This window comes from Arvicanthis niloticus, chromosome 16 (assembly GCF_011762505.2).
Source record: "Arvicanthis niloticus isolate mArvNil1 chromosome 16, mArvNil1.pat.X, whole genome shotgun sequence".
Lineage (NCBI taxonomy): Eukaryota > Metazoa > Chordata > Mammalia > Rodentia > Muridae > Arvicanthis > Arvicanthis niloticus.
The window spans coordinates 56,975,666-56,995,689 of NC_047673.1; the positions used below are offsets into that span (position 1 = coordinate 56,975,666).

Here is a 20,024-nt window from a genome sequence, read left to right on the forward strand (position 1 = left end):
TGGAATGGTCTGCAGGTTCAACCCTTCACTTTCTCACTCCCTCGTGATGTGGAGTGGCACACTTATCTTCTAAGTGTACACTTCTGGAGTAGTGGGAACTGCTCAGTGATTCCTTTGGTAGGGGAGTATCTAACACCCTTTATCTCTTTAAATCTTTACATGTAAACAACGTAAAATATATTTATTTTGACTACTTATCCTCCTCCTATATGACATATATGTAGGTCTTATATTTTGTAATCTTGTACTGAAACCACACTGAGATTAAATTACTTCCACCAAAAACACTATGAAGTAGAAAAGGAAAATAGTGAATTTGTTGTTATAGAACCACACCTCTACGATGGCTTAAGTAGGATGGACTACATTCACCTGGAATATAAGGTTATCAAGAAGATCTGAAGTACTTAAGCAATACCTTATAAGGAAAACTAATCACATGAGCATCAGGATCTCTCTATAGAAGACTTTAATCAGGAGCAAGTGTATAGTCAAATTCTAGGATAAGCTAGTGAGCAGAGCATTGACTATGGGTATTAAAAAAATTAATTTGGTCACAGGGTTGGGATCTGGAACAACTGTTCCATACAAAACTGGTTACAATGACCAGTTCATTCAGTAATGTGGGAAAAAGCTTTGCACTCAAATCTTGGAATGTATTTCCATGAGTTCAAAATCTGGTCAACATTTTCTAAAATCTTATTTGTATAAAGTTCTAATTTAAGGATAAGTATATTCTACAGGAAAAAGATCATAAGGCAAGAACATGATGACTGTACACTACAATCTTCCAAGTGCCTGCTCTATCAGTACCATTCTGATTGAGACTTATTCTTTCTTAGAAGACTGCACCAGCTACAGAGATTTCAGAGACACTACATCCTGAAAGAGTGGGAAGAGTAACATCAGCAGTGAACAGCAGCATCAGTAATGAAGGCCTGCACTGCCCTGTCCTGCTGTTTGCCCAGGTTTGTTGACACGGGCATTGCACCATGGGTGTCACACCAGGGGTACAACCTGCAGAAGGGAGCCAATGGTACTCTGACATTCTGTGCCCCTAAGCTGCCCACAAGGGAAGATTCCTGAGTTTCATGACTAAGAAACTCAAATGCATCAACTGCCCACCTAATATAAAAATCTGACAGAAAAATATGCAGGCATTGTTGTTTTGAAGAGAATAAACATATGTAAGGTAAATCCTGTAGGGACATAGCTCAGTGTAAGAGGACATCCTAGCACCTGTGAAACAGGGTGATGTCCTGTTGACTATTAGAACAGATAATGAAGTGCACTTATTATAACCATCTCCTCTGTTGCTCTTATTCACCTAAGTCACTGGCATGAGCCTAAAGGAAAGTACTGACAGGGCTGAAAGAGGTATCTTTTTTTTTTTTCTTTTAAAGTAGGCAAGTGTCTTTATTCTAATAAGCATTCTCAGGATGAACCAAGGCAGGTGTTCTGAGGTCCATATTTGAAAATCAATTTTGTTTTATTGTAACGTAACAGCCAACAACTTGGTTTTCTAAGTATGTATTTTTAAGTCCTATTTTAGTATTCTTTTTTATTGAATATTTTATTTATTCATATTTCAGATGTCACCCCCTTTCCCCCTTTTGCCTTCCTAGAAAACCTTTACCCCACCCCCCTCTTCCTTTTTTGCTTTTATACCATTTTAATTACATGTAAGTATTAAGGTCACTTGTAGGTTGAGGAACTAGCAATACAAGAGATGCAAATAGTCAAGGAACAAGCAAGACAATAAACAAAGTTCCAGTAACACTCCCTGTTAAAGGATCACTGTTTCTAAGGGCTTATCAGGATGACCAAAGTATCTGAGCCTACTTCCTTGCCCTAGCCCAAAGTTATTTTCATGTCTGTGGAGGATCAAATCACTTCAAAAGCAGGAAATCCACTCAGAAAACAATGGGAGTACTTTGACTGGCTTAGCCATTATCTAGAAGGCAAAAAGCAAACCATTCCATTCCTGGAGAAGGGCTGAGTCTCTCTCAAAGTTCAAGCAGGTCGCCCTGAGGGCCCGCAGTCATGTTAATATAAGCCCTGTAACTGTGAATGTCCTTGAAGCTTCTGCTGAATAAAAACAAAAATCACACAAAAGAGGGACAATACACACACACACACACACACACACACACACACACACACACACACACACACGGGAGATGAGGCTCCCAAGAGAGAACCATCTTCCACAAAAGAAGCACATATTTCAAAAGCAATACTGCCCAGGCAGGGAAGGTGGGCTGGGAGCAACTGTTTACGGGCAACTCTACTCCAAGCAGAGAGCTCCAAACTGCTGACAACTTGATAAATAAATGCCCAAATTATTGTACTGACCAAAAAGGAACAATCAATATTAAAGCACTTTGTGGAAACCTGAACTTAGGGCTGTCAAAAAACTAAAAGATAGCCTCTGCCTCGCAGAGGTTAGGAGCTGTACAGGAGACAGAAGAAGCTCCTAATTCTAGCTCTTTTCTGTCACTGTCTCTCCTCTCTGACAACATTACTGGGGAAGAAAGAAATCACAAGCTGATGTCTGGCTCTGGAAAATACTAGCTGGTGCCTAGTTTAACTATCTCATTTTAAAGATGAGATCTGAGAAGTGGGTGGCATGGCCACTTTCTTATAATGTGAAGTACAAGAAAATCCACTGTGATAGTCCATGGTGTATTTTCATTAATAAAGAGAGAAACTGTTTATCTACAGTATAGTGTACCCTGCATAGCTAGGAATCATGGGAGAATTACAGCATGACTGGGATCCGAGAGATAAAAGGCCATGAACACCATGCACCTTCATCTCAGCTTCACGTGTGAACAAGAACCCTCTGAGCAAGGCTGAAGATGCCAGAGCCTATGGTCAGTCTTTTCAGAGGCTGAAGAAAGACTGCGCTCTCCTTGCTGCTGTACTTTCCTTTACTAGATACAATTAGAGCTTTAAAATGCACATGCCAAGACTCAAGTGAACTCAATTCGAGAAAAGTAACCAATACATATCTCTTCCATAGAAGAACAACAAAAAGGCAACCGGTATAATAGACAACCCAAACATTACTGTACTGCCAAAGAAAGGCAACGCTTCTCCATTCTAAAGATCCAACCATCTGTGATTACTATTGCTACCTTCATGTTATATTCCATTGTTCCAAGTCTATGGCCTCCTGAATTTTTAAATTTTTCCACAGATTAGACTCTAACTAGTCTCCAAGAGTTAATTAACATAAGGAGCCAGAATACTATGATTTCATGGAGTCAACTAATGGAATTTTGTAGCTGGAATAGACTATGAATTATTTAATCATCCAAATGAGTATATGACTGCTTCAGAGAAGCGGGGTTAAAAACTTGAGAAATTAAATGCTGGCACAGCCAGCACCCATGTTTCCCAACTCCTCGCACAGGATCTTCCTATGACTACTTACACCTTAGAGAAGACATGGCTAATGCTGAGTCTGGAGACAGTATCTGGGTTCTTCGGAGTCACAGTGGCCTTACATGTGCAAAGACATAAGATTTGAGCAACCAACAGTCCTGTTCATCAGCCGTTACTAAGTTTTATCAAAGGAAGGGAACCTATGGCATCTTGAACAATTTTGAATACAGAAAAGAAAGGCAGAGTTAGGAAAGTATGGTGTAGAACACCTGCCATTCAAACACCAAGAGCTAATATAAACAGCCAGAGTAGAACATTTTTAGGGGGAAGGCATCAGAAAATCAAAAATATGATATGTGATATGAATATATCAATTCAGATTATAACCAAATTTATATGTAATTATATTGGACTTCAGATATTTTCCTAAAACTGAATTCAATATAAGACAGAAATTACTTCCACACCAGCCAACCATGCGTGGACTCTGATAACACAATTTAGGAAGGCTATCCTTGGCCTACAGTCTCGTTCCTGCAGATGGATCTCTTTAGTCTCTTTATAGAGTTATGCAGTCCTTAGACATCCACAGGAAGACTGGCTGACTTAGTGCAAGGCAGAATCTGCTGACTTAGTGCATGGCTGACTCCCAGTCTGAGGTAGCCAAGTCAACCCTGCAGCTCGGAAACAGCATGTAGCTGGGCTCATCCTTGCAACTTCCGAGACCAGGGATCAAAAAGAATCATGCCTATCCACTCTCATGTCAGATAACCATGGAAGTAGCCTAATTATGTTCAACTTATATTTCACAACTCAGTGCTTTGCTACTTTAGTTTGATTTGTTTTCTCTTTATCAAAAAAAAAGTTACTTTTGTAAGCTCAGGTCGAAACACTCACATATGTTCTATGGAGGGGAGTTAAGAGGGTAGTAGAGGCAGAGAAAGGCAGAGAGAGGGGGTGGGGGAGGGAGGAGTACAGGTTGGCCATGAGCATGTGGAGACAGAGGGGAAGAGAATGGGGGTGGGAAGGGAAGCAGAGAAAGCAAGAGAGAAAAAGAGAGAGAGGAGGGGCAAGCAGCCCCTTTTATAGTGAGCCAGGCACACCTGGCTGTTGCCAGGTAATTATAGGGTGGAGCTTACCTGGCTGTTGCCAGGTAACTGTGGGATAGAGCTTAGACAGAATGCTAACACTCCCATCTGAGGAGACTCAAGAATGGCCACTAAACTTATCCTCAGACCCAAGGAATTCACTGCTGCATATGATGTGCGGACTGACAATCTTTGGCTGTGCTTTATATGGACTCTTGGCAGTTCTTTCACCGTTAATCTTTAGAGAATGCTCAAAGTCACGATATGAAACACCAGCTTCCCAAGGTCAAACTGTCAGAAAATGCAGGACAATTATCAAACTGTCATCAACTCATTGCTTAATTAACCCTTTCTTTCATGAACCTATAAGATGGCTCAAAGGGTAAAGCCAGATGGCCTGAGTTTGCCTCACAGCCATTGACAACTGATGGCCTCAGGGTGAGGAAGACTCCAGGGATTTTTAAGGGTGTGGCTCTTGGTATGTCCACCATGCCCTAGTGGGTGGGCTCACATCTAGAAATATACTGATGACATAAACTGGAGTCAATGAGTGCTTTTAAAAAATTAAAATTCAATGTCGGGCAGTGGTGGTGCACGCCTTTAATCCCAGCACTTGGGAGGCAGAGGCAGGCGATTTCTGAGTTCGAGGCCAGCCTGGTCTACAGAGCAAGTTCCAGAATAGCCAGGACTACACAGAAAAACCCTGTCTCGAAAAATCAAAATTAAAATTAAAAAAAAAAAAAAAAAAAAAAAAAAAAACAAGAAAGTAGATGGGTAGGGAGGTAACAATGGCCCAGAGAGAAATTGGGGAAAGAGTTTAGAGTGAAAACAATCAAATACATTAAATAAATTTCCCAAAGATTTAATACATTTTTAAAGAAGTTTTCCTAAACTTGGGATCAGATATTGTCCTCTAAAATTATGATATAGCCAAGCAGAAGAAAGGTAGAAGTCGAAAGATGGTCACTATATCCTCATACAAAAAGGACTTTGGTCCATCCTCTGCTTTGGAAGATTGGGAACTGAGAAATAAAGAGTGACTTCCAGTATTGACAATCAGTCCCAGAATATGGTCAACCTGTGTTCTCACAGCTTCTGCTACGTAAACCAGGACCTAAACAAAAAGGTGGCTTATCTGAGAACAGTGTGAGCACAGAAACTACACAGAAATCCCTTCTGAACACGAGTCTCAAGGCATGTCACTGGCATTCATGTACAGACAGGACAAAAATATCCTCAAGCACATGCAACTCAGTCGAAGGGCACCAGCTAGTTACAGCACACTTTCTAAATCGTGAATGAATGTTTAGTCTGCCTAAATCAGATAATAATTAGCTAGTCTTATAAACAATCCACAGAGCATGATGCACTATCTGGCACTTTCATATGCATTATGTTATTTCCTAGTCATTCCACTCTACAAGTAAAGAAGCTGAGAGCAGAGTCATCTCTGCCAAGGCCACAGATGGTAAACAGTAAGGCTGGAAGTTGAACATAGTCCTGCAATTCCATGTTCAGTTTAACAATTCCTACATTCTCCCCACCCAGTGCTGGTGACTCTAAGCCAAACACAACAGCAGACCAAAGGGCTGACTGAACCCCACCCTCAGACCAGCAGAGCAATGACTAAAACCCTTTCTGTAACACAAAGCTTCAAGGCAGAGGCTTTCCAGGGCTTTCTGAACCCTTGACTATCCTCAAGAACTCAGGGCTCCTCAGATGACCTGTAACCGTATGGGCAGAATCAGGTCTGTCAAGTAGATTGGGCTCTGGGTGACAAGACCTAGCTGTGCAGGCAGCTTCCCTGCAAGGGCACTCCCAAACATTCCAAACCCTGTGGAACTAGAAGGAGGGACTTAACTGTTCAAAGACACAGCAAACCTGACAGAACTTTCCAAACCACACTTGTACTATTACACCAGAAAGATCGTTTCAACTAAAATCCCTCCCCCACAAAACTTCATAGACTTCCTTCCAAGGACACACTGTGAACTGTCAATGGCAGCTCCTGCCATGAAATAAGTAAGGATTTCTATTTGATTTTACCACTGGCATTGTATTTTTTTCATAATATTTTTGAAAACTAGATTAAAATCTAATTTAACACGTGTAAGGATAACAATCCACATTGAACTATTATCAAGATAAAAAGAAAGGCTGACATTAATAATATAAAGTAGTAACACAAGGCAATTATTACCGTTGCTATTATAGACCCAGGGTCTCAGCCATCCCAGGCTGATTCAAAACTGTTATGTAGCCAAGACAAACCTGATTCCCCTCCCTGTAATTCCCAAGTCTGAGATTACAGGTATGCACTCCATGATCAGCTCAAGAAAAGTATTTTAATCAAAAGTTCTGGAACCACAGTCTAGACATAAGACCTTTGCAATGTACTACAGCATAAAAACTCTTATTTAGAAATGATAAGCTTCCCTTGACTATAACACCAGAAATAGAGCAATTTGGAGAGGAGTAAAAATACATTCAGTACTTACTCTGTGCTAGTCATTTTCACAAATTTTGCTTAATCTCAATAATGAAAAAGATATCCACAATAATAGATGGGGAAATAAGAAGGTATGCATAGTTCATACTGCTGCAAGCTGCCAGGCTTGGAGTAAAAAGATCCAAAGGGCAAAGCTGGAGCTACAGATAAGCCTATAAAAACAGCCACCACTGCACAGCAGAGCCCTGCATCTAGGGAGAGCACACAGCAACAGTGCCTGTATCCCAGCAGTCCTTTCTACCTAGCACCTCCTGTGTATCACATGCATATTGTCCTGGTCCCCACAGTCAAAGATGCTAAAACTGGTATGGCGTCACAGGCCCAAAACCAGAAAAGTTTTCACAAGTATTGATGAAGCTGCACTTGGCTCTTCCCACTCCTCCTCTGCTCATCACTTTACATGGGAGGCTGCATCAGAGAAATGCCTGACTGGAGGATGAGAAATAGACATGCTGCCTGAAGCCTGACCACAAAGCCCCAGGAATGCTGGCAACATGAGCTCCTCTATGCTTTACTAGTGTCCCCTAACAAAGTCTTCTTGAGTACCTGACAGAAGGAAGCACAACTTAAACAATGATACTAGGCCAAGCTAACATTTATTGAGCTTTCCCTAGTGAAGACAAACTATGTACATGCTTTCACTTGCTGCACTTTAATTAGCCTTTACAATAGCTACCCCTCAGGATGGACACCATTTGCATCCCTACTTAACATATGGAGAAACTGAGCTTCCAGAGTATTTCAGGAACTTAGGAGAAGCCAGACCTTATAGACTAGAGGGGAAATTTAAAGCTACAGGCTGTGACCTCTAAGCTGTACTATGCCTCCCACAAACATGTTCAGTGCATTTTCTATGCCATGAATTCTCTCTGTACTTTGAAGAAAGTGAAACAAAATATCCAGACATAGGAGGTCAAAATTTTATACTGATTGGTCAATAATAATTAATAATAATAATAAGTGGCACTGTAAAGTACTATAAAAAGGAACTAAAAAAAATTCTGTGATCAAGTCAAGAAGTGGCAACTTGATCGATACATACACATCAGCAAGCTAGTTATGTAATCAGCTAATTCCCCTGAGAATTTAGGGCTGGTACTCTCAGTTTTGGTGGGTGACTCTACTAATCCAAGTATCTGAGGATGGGTGGGATTATCAGTGGGCCACACCCACTCATGCCCTATCTAATTCTTCAGTGTTGCTGTGGTCCCTTATGTCTGTGTCTGTTGAGCATGACAGCAGCCAGACACCTTTCCAGAGATAAGTCAGAGCTGAAATAGACTTTTTCCTTAGATAAGTGGGTAACCTTTGAAGAAGCAAACCTATCCCTAAATTCTAAGATGAATTATTTTTCCATATTAACTACAAAGCCAACTTTTTTTTCCCCAGAGGAGTGACACAAATGGAATCCTTGTGAAACAAAATGGACCACTAAATGACCGTGCTCAAAGTGATGGCCTTCTGCCTGCTAGAAGTTCAGAGTTGCCAAAGATGTATTCTGAGTCTAAGAGCACCAAGCTATGGATAACTCCCTCCAACAGCAACGTGGCTCCACCAGGGAAACTCTTCGTGTGCCCAAACATCTCCATGCAATAAGTACCCTCCTCATTTCTGTCAGTCTTACTAATAAAATAGAAGCATTTTAACATTTTCTCCAAGACTGTCCTATAATGGTTTATATTTGAAATAAAACATTTTCAAACCCGAGGCATTTTCTATGACTATATTTGTACATAATCCAGACTGCCTAGGACCAAGGACCAGACAAAGACACTCAACCCAAATTTCCTGTTACCTCTGTCAGCAAACAGTTTGTCCCATGAATCTGTCAGGAATACGAAGAGAACGCCCCTGTTCCATCTGCTCAGCAAACTTTCATCTTCCGTAAGGGCTCTTTTAACGTACTTCTGACGCTGCCTCTGTGTGAATACACACTGCTACACACTGACTGAACAGTGACATTCTCCCAGAATGCCACTGTATCCCCTTGGGGGCTGCCTGTGGGATAAGAACTTAAAAGAAGTTGAAGGAGTCTTGCCCTTCTTCCCAGCCTTCCTTCTAAACAAGCAGCTTCCCTCCAACAGACCTACTTCAAAAGTCCAGACCCAGTGAAGTCACACATGACCTCATAAACCTCCCACTTAACTGTTTAGAAGCCAGAGGAGAGCTAGTAACAGGGAGAAACAGCAGAGTTCTTGGCATAATTGGTGTAGTTGCCGTTTAAGGAGGGGAAATGCTCGGTCAACACCATTCTAAAATAAGTTGCTTCAGCAGTCTTTTATAAAAGCACCAAGGTTTTAAAAGCACTATGTGAAAGGACAGGATGTCTAATAGCTCACTTATTCTCAGTGAACTAGCCTACAAAACATTTGACAGCTAGTTAAAGGCATGTTTGATACATACTGCAGTGGCTGGTGCTTTTCTATTTTCATCCTGACTTGGTTTCTGTTTTTTTCTGAAATCGCCCTGTGAAAATTATTGTCCTTTTGTTCAAATTCCACTATAGCCAGCCAGAAGTGGACAGGCCATACTCACAGCTGTCAGACAAGGGCAACAACTGCCACAAAAGCATCTGGGGGAGAACAGGGACAAGAGTAATTGAGAAATCTGATCCAGACCCAGCCTCCAGACTCAACTAATGGATACCAGAATTTCTACCAGAGCTCCTAAAGAGAAAGGGGAAATCAATGAACTGCAATGTTTTCTTTGCCTATTTTTCCCCTCACCTGGGCTATTTTGTAGGATGGGAAGAGGAAAAAGAACTAAAACAGAAACACATAAGATTGTATATGCTCAAAGAAAATGGAGTAGTTCACCAAAAACTGACTATACTTTCCATCAGTTTTTATTCCTAAATATGTACCTAGGCCTAGACAGATTCCCATATTGACACAGAATAAGTACACATTGCCATGTTGTTAGAGATAATAATACAAGTATAAGAAAATAGAAACATGCCAGCCTGGTCTACAGAGTGAGTTCCAGGACAGCCAGGACTACACAGAGAAACCCTGTCTTGGGGAAAGAAAAAAAAAGAAAATAGAAACATAATTATAATCCATTCATATAATGACTGTTCCATAGCAATTAATCACCAATAAAGTAGGGCTTTAATAAATAAATGTATTTTAGATGTTGAGAGGAGAAAAAAAACAGTGATGCCACAGGAAACAAAGAGACGACATCCATGTGCAGTCTAAACATGTGTGAAAAGACACTACCTAACGTCCAAGGACACATTTCTAAGAGGAATGATAAACATCAACACTCCAGTTACCCTGCCCCAGGGAGGGAAAGAGGTGAGAGGTGGTCCTGAGTCTCCAGGTGTGTTGTTTTCTTTCCTGAAGTGAATGAAGAAACCACAGGCTTATTATTCTCTGCACTGTTTGGCATGTCTACAATGTTACCAACTTAGAATAGGCTGTGTAGCGGCTACACTTGAAAGAGAAACAGTATCTGTGCAGGATGGGGATTAAGAGGAAAAGGAGACTCACTCCTGACTCCCAGCTGCTGAAATCCAAGCACCTGCTGCTGATTCTACCAAAGTCTCTGTGTCTGTAACTGTCTGTCTGTCTTCCCCCCTTAGCCCTTTCTATTGTTCCCTCCCTGTCTTACACCCCAACAACCAGTTCCACATATTGGTCTCCTCTAAGGTCTACCTCAGTTCCCCTGGCCTGGGGGCCTCAGCCAGCTTCCTCAGGCCAAGCACACCAATTATCCCTGGAGCAACCGAGAACAAACAGCTGTTCCTTAAGTTGGTCAGCCAACAGAATTTATGCCCAATGCATCCCCACTACCTTATCAGAGGTTTCAGAAGGTTACCGCCTAGTAGTGAGCTGGACCTGAACTGAAGGAGTATCATATTATGAGAACTCCTAAAATACCTAAGTGACTGCCAAGTGGAATCTACTTCTAAGATCTGTTTCACAGTATAATTATTTCATTCGATACCTCTTCTCTTCTCAATCCTAAAGACTATAATATTAATCTTATTATTAAAAATTCACGTGATTTGTGTTGAATTGAAGCTAATAAATAGAATATTTTAGAGACAATAATAAAGCTATTATAACGCCTTACATTTACAAATAATCTGAGGCTCTTAGAATTATCATTACACATATACAATATATTAAGTCTATCTTACCATAGTCCATTCATATAGAATGACCTTGAAGATGTTGTAGAGATAAGTCAAACCCTATTATTATTGACAATATAAATTTTTGAGGGCTCACAACATTTTAGTAAATTGTCAACTCATACCATATTGGTAAGACATTATGTCAAATGAAAAATAGGAATAAACTGTGAACTTAAGAATCCACATACTTCACCACTAAACATGTTAGTCAGCTTTCCACCACTATGGGGGAAAAAATGCCTGAGACAATCTGAAAACAGAAAAGATCTGTTTGGGATCACAAGTTCACAGGTTTCAGTCTAGCCTCTTGGTCCCACTGCTTTAGATCTGTGGCAAGGCGAGACTGCATGAAACCAAACAAAACTGTTCACCTCATGAAGGCTGAATGAAGGAGGGCTAGAGTCGTAACACTCCTACCAAGGGCATGCCCTCTCTCTCCAACTAGGCTTAGCTCTCAAAGGTGCACCCATCCCCCCTAGCATCACAGGCTAGCAACCAAGCTGTGGAAGACAGTTTAGAGAGCATTCTGTTTTCCTCGATAAAAAGGAAGGCAATCTCTATACTTCTCGGGTTAAGATTAGCACCTTTTGCACTACAGCAGATATACAAGAAATCATTTGCATATTCATAGCCAGAACACCCACTTTTTCTCAGCTCTGTAGGGAAGATTCAGCCCACCACAAGCACAATACTGTTAGAGACCTGCAAGGACAACTCGCTGCTCAACTTTGAACTCTGCCTCTCCTCAGGTCCACTAGTTCTTCTTAAACTTCAAAGTTCTTAAAAGTCCCATTGAAAGAAAACTAAATGGATCCAGAATGAGGTCTGGATCACCCTGAACTGATGTCTATGCTGCTAGTCTGACAACCACACTTGGAGTGGCAGGGGGCTTGACAACCTAGGCTTCACATCACAATCACCTGGCAAACTGTCAATGTCCATGTGCCTCCCACCAACCCGGAAGGAAAACAGTCTCACAGAAACTGAGAGAGATGCTCCTATTTCTAACATGTCCTCAGTTTTGAGAACTGTAATTCTAAAACTATACAGCTCAAAGATGTTCTATGGCCCAGTAGGTCCAAGCTTCAATGTTTGTATAGATGTGTGTTGTTGTTATGTGTGATATGTATGGGGCCACGCAAGACATGACTCATTTATTAAGGACAGTTTTTAGAGTGAATTCGTTCTTTCTATCTTTGGATAGGTTCCAGGGATCAAATTCAGATTGCCAGCTTTGCACAGCAAGTACTTTCTGCCCACTGAGTCAGCTCACCAGGCCCCAGAGAAGTATTTCTTCAAACACAGTCTGTATCTTTTCCCACAAGCAAGCATTAGTGCAAAATATCTAGCTTTGTAGATAGGGTATTGAGGGGCCTCTGCTGAAAGAATGTTATCACTTCCTCTGACAGCTAAATATCGCACTGATAGTGACTTGCTCAGACATCATCAGAGAAGAATCTGACTGTAGCAGATGGGAAAAAAATGCATGAGAGACCTTGGACCACTCAGCCCTAAGCAGGCTGTCTATATCAAATCCCTTCCCTCAGGGCCCAGGAAATCCTGAGGAAGAGGAAGAGGAAAGAGTGTTCAGTTCATGGAAGACTCTGGAAAATATGAAGTCTTCATCCCACCTGAAAGAGAAAAGTTGCTATTCTGTCTTTTTAAACCTCTGAGGGGTCTCTTTGTCAGTATAAAGATGTGCGTAAGTCACATCTGGAGATGGCAAAAGCTAATCTGTAAGGACCTGGTGAGTGCTCGGAAGTATCTTTGAATCAAGGAAATATAAATCACCTCTTCTGTCTTGGAAGGGATAGCCTACAACTCTGCTGTTGTACTACCCTTCAGCTAAAAGCAGCAGCAGACATCTTACTTAGTCACAGATTCCAAGCATCGCATGTCTTAAACCATTGCTATTGTGTGGGGAAAATGCTTAGTATTGTTTAAAGCATCTGCTACTACTGCTCCTTAGTTCACTGTGTCTCTGTGTCAGCACGAATGGATGGATAGATGTGTCCTTTGCAGATCGATTGAAGACCACTGTAAAGACACTATTTCTAGCTGAAGAAAGCAAACATTAAAAGTGCCTTTCTCTAAATTTGCCGAGCATATGTACACACAGGAACCCCTGACAGAATCTGTATAAAGCAAAAAGTCACACATTCCTCTTCGTTCTAGAAAGATGAAGATGCATTCTCAATTTTCCACTTCTTAAAATTGCTTTTAGTGTTTTTGAGGGTGAGACTTGAACTCACTATATAATTGAGGCTGGTCTTAAACTCCCAATTCTCTTGCCTGCTGAGATCCAGACAAATACTACCAGACCTGGCTCTTTGTATTTTGTTCGGGAAGCTAGTTAATTCTGGATGAGAACTATAACATCTATCAGATTAGATTAAGATTAGAAATCTCCACCACTGTGCCCTTCCCCCAGCCTTGAGCAGGCCCGAGAGACCTTGCTTACCACAACAGACCAAGAGATAGGATCTAGGTGGAGTTACCCACTTTAGCTGCACAGAACACAGAAGCAGAACTGCCCCTGGGCTTGCCTTGAGATATCTCATGCCATGACCTAGAACGGATTATGGATTATCCCTCCTGAAACCAGGAGGGGTTGTGGGCTGGGCCTTCCCCTTTAAATTGAGAGCTGAACATTAAAGCTTGGAGCCTTGATCAGAGAACTTTGTCTTGGCTTCATCTCTTCCCACCCTCCATCCCCTTTCATTCCCAGCCCCCCTTTCAGGTGAACCCAGTTGGTTCCTGGCCGCAGGTGGCTACACACCACCAAGCAACAACAACAAAAATGTTGCATTGGCATGTATATAAAATATTGTTAACAATAAATAAATAAATAAATGTGAACAGCATCTCAACTGAGGAAAGTGTTAGTCATTTTTTTTATTTTTTATTTTTTTATTTATTTAAGGCCACAACCCTCCTTGCCATAGCTTCTTAGCTCCACACCTTTGTCATTTGAAGTTGTATTTGATAAAAGACCATCTCTAGGTCAATCCTCACACCAAAATCTGCAAAGCCTTGTAAATTACATTTTGTTCAAAAAAATTAGTAGGGTCGGCAATGGACACCCAGGCTCCTCCAAGTATAACTGTCCTCACACCCCCCTCCTTGGAGAAGTGTGTATCAGTAAGACGGTGCTTCCAGTGTCTCTCTAAGGACCTTCAATTCCACAGCCCACCAACCCTCCAGTAAATGCCTGACCACTGCACTTCACAAATGCAACGAGTTTAAAGCTGAACTTGCCAGGTGATTCCTACAAACCTGGATTCTGTATGTAACTCCTTGCGACAGTTTCTGGGTTCAGTGAGTTAGATCAGTGTCTGAAGTCTAAAGTCACTTTGACGAAACCCTAACTCTCCCATATTGAAACCCTGACCCAATCTTTGTGTATTATTTTTCTTTACCAAGATTTTTCTTATCTATTTTTACATTATACTTTGAACAATTACAGAGATCGTTGTGTAAACCATAAACAGATTAAATCTTACACTCTGCAAATTCATATACCAAAATTAAGTTGGTTGGTAAGGACATTTCTACTTTACCAAATAAAGGATCGATTTCCTCAAATGAAGCCAGCTGTCCAAGATGAAGCAGCTCTTAATCCCCATGTTTAGGCTCCCTACACCACTCCCCTACTGCACAGTGCTTTGTATGGGAAAGCAGCCTTGTTACAGGAAGCCTCTGAACGCTCAGGGCTGGGAGAGTTTGTCTGACAATAGAGGGCGCTGAGGAGTGGCTGCCTTACTCTCCCTGCTTCTGCTCTTAGCAGCAGAGATCTGTCTCCTGTCTTTTACTAAGCCTCTTACACTGTTAGCCACCTGACTGCCCTTTCTTGATCTGTGTTTCTTTTTCTTTTTGGCTTCCTCTCATTTGCTACTTCTTCCATTATAATAGTTACTATTAATTTTATTTTCTATTTGTTAGAGACTCCTTTTTTTTTCACAGTTACACTCCTACTAAATAACTAAAGTAACATTTAAAATTAGGTTTCACTGTGAACTCTACAGGAGTGATCCCTCCATGAACACAAAAAAACAAAACAAACAAGCAAACAAACAAAACAAACAACTGGGCAAGGACTCTCAACTGGGAAAACAAACAAAAAACAAAAAATATAATTTCACCACTAAAACCACTTCAGAAACTTTAGGAAGAGAAAAATAAGAACTTCCTTTTCTGTAGGAAAAAAATATTTAGACCGTAAAAACACTTAAGAAATTCCTGGAGCCATGTCCACCCACCACTAAACCAGGAGGCAGCAGTGTGCCCTGCCCCTAAATGACAGAAGAAAAGTTCAGACTTCCATGAGTCTCTAGAGACACTCAGTAAAGCAGAGATTTTACATTCACCAGCTAAGCAAACACCACACGATGTTATTCTCTTACTTTAATAACTATCCATATGCCTTTCTGCTTTTAAATTGGGGACCTAGAAAATTTCCTTAAATTATACTTTAGCCAATTTCTTTATCACCGCTCTTTCAAGTTACATCTTCCCAAGCAGAAAGCACTAAGGAAAGAAAAAGGCTGAAGAAGAAATAGCGTAGCATTCCCTTTGAGAGGAAGGAGGAGGAAGGGCAAGAGGAAAGCAGAAAACCACAAATATCAACTTCAGGGGACTGAACAGAGAAGCACTTCCCTCAGGCATATCAGCTGCTCACAGATGCAATTCACCTCTTCTGACGAACTCCTACCCTGAGAGAAAACCTAAGAAACTGAACTATAAAACATATTTTTCACACAACAAAATACATGTTAGAACAGTTTCTTATAGTTGAGAGAACCAGGAAAAAAGCTGCTGACACATTTCTGTATTTGCTGTCTCACTTCGCCTCTGTCCAGACCCAGCGTAAGAGAAATGGACATTATTCACCACGGTTCCTGGTGACAAGGACAACACGTGTGGCTCACAGTCTTCAGGTCAGACAGCACTTACTGGTTGGAGCTGTGGTCATCTCCTGATAGGCCTGCGAGAGAGAAACACCCAGACACAAAGGAACCCATGGGGACATGTGTGACTTAAGTCTCTAATTATCCTTTCTAATTCTGGAGCCATGTGACTGGACTTCACATAGCCTGCTGAAGCCTGGGGGCCTGAGGCTCCCAAGCTGGACCACTAAGGGAGGGGATGCTGCTCTTCGCTCCTTCATTAAAATACTGCATCACATACCAGGGCTAGGTGAGCTATTTTCTGCTGACAGGCAGCTTCATGGTCAGCAGTCAGAGCATCCTGGAAGAATTTAACTATTCCTGTTCATATGGGATCCAAGATCACAGCAGACTTTCTATATAATACTTTAATCTCTATATAATTTAATACTTTAAATTTCTATATAATACTTTAAACTACACACCGTAAAATAAGTACTCAATGAACCTTCCCAACTAAATACTGAATATGAGAGATCAAGGGAATTTTCTTCTTTGAGGTATATAAGAAAATAGCTACAAAAAGTAACTCGAAAGCTGAAAAAGGAAAGGAATTTTTACCACAAGAGACCACTCCTAAACAATTCCCCTGACAAACACGTGTGTGTGTGTGTGTGTGTGTGTGTGTGTGTGTGTGTGTGCGCGCGCGCACATGTACTCGCGAACACACACACATACACACACACCACTAACAGCAACAAAAACAGTAGCAACCAATTCAGCATTTGGAACTAAGGTCTTGAAAATGGATAAATTCAGACATCTGTATAGAAAGAAATGAGAACAAAAAAAAATACTCATTCTACATAAATAATAATTATATAAAAGACCTGGAAGTGCAGGACAGTGAAGACACTTATCTAGGAATTAAGCAACTTGAAGTCAGGTATAGAATCTGTCACTACCAAATCACATGCCTTTGGGTAATTCTACCAGCCAAACTAGGACACTGATTTTGTTGTTGTTGTTGTTGTGGTGGTGGTGGTGGTGGTGGTGGTAGTGGTGGTAGTGATTATAAATATAAGGTCCCTTTCAAGTTGTAAAGCTTTGTCTACTTATAATGACCTGTTACCCTGAGCCAACACAAAGAACACTAAAAGGTGCCCCATCAAACTGTTCTAACTACTAGCAGTGTACATGGAAGTGGGGAATTGTCAGGGTCTTACAGAGGACCTCCCTCTGAGATACCTCTTTTCTACACTGGAATTCGGTCTTTCTTGCCTTAGCCAGGTGGCACAACTGAAATCTTTTACTTCAAGATAGCCATTAGATACCATTATCTAATGTGACAGGCTAAAACACTAGGAGTTACTCAGTGTTGTAAGCACTTAGCTCTGTCCATACTCAGGTTTGCGGCCTCTGCTGGCTAATTTTATATCTATTTGACACAAGCTCGAGTTATCTGAAAGGAGAGAACTTCAACTGAGAAAATGCCTCCATAAGATCTGGCTGTGAGGCATTTTCTTAGTTATTGATGGGGGAAGGCCTAGCCCATTGTGGGGTAGTGCTGTCTCCCTGAGTTGGTGGTCCTGGGTTCTATAAGAAAGCAGGCTGAGGAAACCATGATGAGCAAGCCAGTAAGCAGCACCCCTCCATGGCCTCTACATCAGCTCCTACCTCTAGGTTCCTGCACTGCTTGATTTCTTGCCCTTGCTTTTGATGATGAACTGTTGTTACTTGGAACTATAAGTGAAATAAACTCTCTCCCAAGTTGCTTTAAGTCATGGTGTTTCATTATAGAAATAATAACCCTAACTAAGACAGCACCTATACTGTCAAGGGATGATTACTTTGTCAATGCGTAGGCACAAAAGTACAAAGGAATAAACCTTTCATCCAGTATTTCGTAGGCTGCCTGCTGTCTCTAATCTCATACTTTCTCAGACATTCCTCTCCTGTGACTTCTGAGGTAGAATGTCACAGCCCAAACTACCTTAACTCTTAACGCGATTTTGTGTGCAACACAAACAACTTCTATGTGCCACAGAAAGTTGGGTTGGAGGCCCACTGAATTCTTTTACATGTTCTTCAACATTTTATCAAGATTTGCAGTCACAGAGATGATAATAAGACAGGCTACAAAGGTATTCTGTATTGAAAGACAGACACTTTCTCCAGAACAATCCAGCCAGAGATGCTTCAGAAACACCCTGCTCATGGCCACACCCCTGTTCTAGAAACACTTGCTCTCAGCAACACATCCCTGGATACATCCTTCTCTCATGGGTGTACCCCCTCAGGCACCCATCTTCATGATACAGAATATCTAACATGGACTTGGCAGGCAGACCCTGTTAGGTGCTTTCAGCTACATTAACCCTTTAATTCTCATAGCTATGCGGTACACAGGGCATCATTATCCCCATTTTAAAAACAGAATTAAACCAGGTTTCAGAGTGAATAAATAAATATATCAGACCAAAACTTTTTCCTCTGAGACCTTGCATGACTTTCATCCTCTCACTGTGAACCAAGTAATCACTACCTGTTTCACAGGGAAGCATCTACAGTATTGGGATGTTTGGCTTCTCAATTTTGGTCCTTCAAAGGACCATAAAACTATGCTGGTTACAGGAAATTCCAACACAGGACAGGCTGTTGGGAAAGACAGCATTACTGGAAACCTGGAATGTGAACGGAATTTTAAAGAAAAAAGCCCTGACATTTTTCATCTACCTTCAAAATACTGTATCCTCATTTAACCTTCCCTTCACCGCCATCTCCAGATACATATATAAAAGACACACTTCAAAACTAAATTCATGAAACTTACACGGTTGAGCATTCCCTTCCTGCTGACAGAGATGCTAAATGGCAGGCAGATGAGGAAAGGAGGCAGGCGTGAACAGGTGAAGGGATGGAAATCCGTAAGTAGACAAGATGTAGCCAGATGAGAACTGAGGAATATGTACCCTACCTAGATTGGCATTTAATCCCAGGATGGTAAAACAGAGAGAGAGAATACCTTGCCAATGCAAAGCTTAAGGCTCTCTCTACAGCACAAGCCACAGTCTAGAGCCCGCGCCATCAGAGTAAACAACTACTCGTTACAACTATGTGTTCAGTATCCATTCACATATCCTAAGCTTTCATTTACTTACATCATTTGCTTACATTCACAGAAACCGGCCAAATTCATTTAAAATACACCCCACACTTAGATTTCCGAAAGAGAGAACACCACAGAAAATGCCACCATGAAATAAATGAGAATGGCACTGCTACCTTCCCCAGAAGGCAATCTCTTGAGGGCCTCTGCTGTAGACAGAGTTGGCAGAGTCGTGCAGTCCGTTGGTGACCCCTGTAGAATAGCCCATCACTATGCCACCGTCCGCTGACACACTCAGTATATCGTTCTGTCCTCCCACAGAGGTCCTCTCCAAGAACTGACCACCTTCCTTAATGCGCTGTTGTATCATTGGAGTAAGCGGCATTTCGAAGCTAAAATAGCTGTCCGGTTCCGAATACAGTGTCTCTAATGACTCTGCACTGTAGTATAAGGAAGTGTTGTCCAAAATGGTTTCGAATTGGCTGCTGTACACATCAGTGGAGTCCTCCGTATATCCAGGCCCAAGAATGTCATCATCTCCTCCCCTAAGGTGCTCCTCTTGATCGTGAAACCTGGAAAAGTAGGGAAAGCAAAATATTTCAATATTAACTGCTTTCTTTTCAATTTCCTGCCTTCAACCAACCATATAAAAAAGATAGTGTTATACACATGTAACTGTAATCTTCTCTCATCTTATGGCTTCTTGACATATTTGAGAAGAAAGATATGAAACCTACTTAGGTTAAAGTATTCCCTTTAGGTTATTTTATGTGTTTGAGTGTTTTGCTTGTATGTATGTATGTATGTATGTATGTATGTATGTATGTATGTGACACATGCATTCCTGAAGTTCAACGAAGTTAGAAGAAGGCATCAGATCCCCTGAAACTGAAGTTAT

General features: G+C 41.3%; 1 protein-coding gene across 12 annotated transcripts in view; it reads right to left on the reverse strand.

The window, feature by feature from the left end:
* Positions 1-20,024, reverse strand: part of Psd3 (pleckstrin and Sec7 domain containing 3) — a 515,401-nt gene that overhangs the window by 238,351 nt on the left and 257,026 nt on the right. For 10 of the 12 annotated variants that reach the window (XM_076914230.1, XM_076914229.1, XM_076914231.1 and 7 more), the window contains one exon: positions 19,303-19,698. In XM_076914230.1, the coding sequence (XP_076770345.1) occupies positions 19,303-19,698 (396 nt within the window). Of the gene's footprint in view, positions 1-8,782; positions 9,084-19,302; positions 19,699-20,024 lie in introns of those variants that run through there. The other 2 variants (XM_076914241.1, XM_076914242.1) reach the window with 2 other exon arrangements.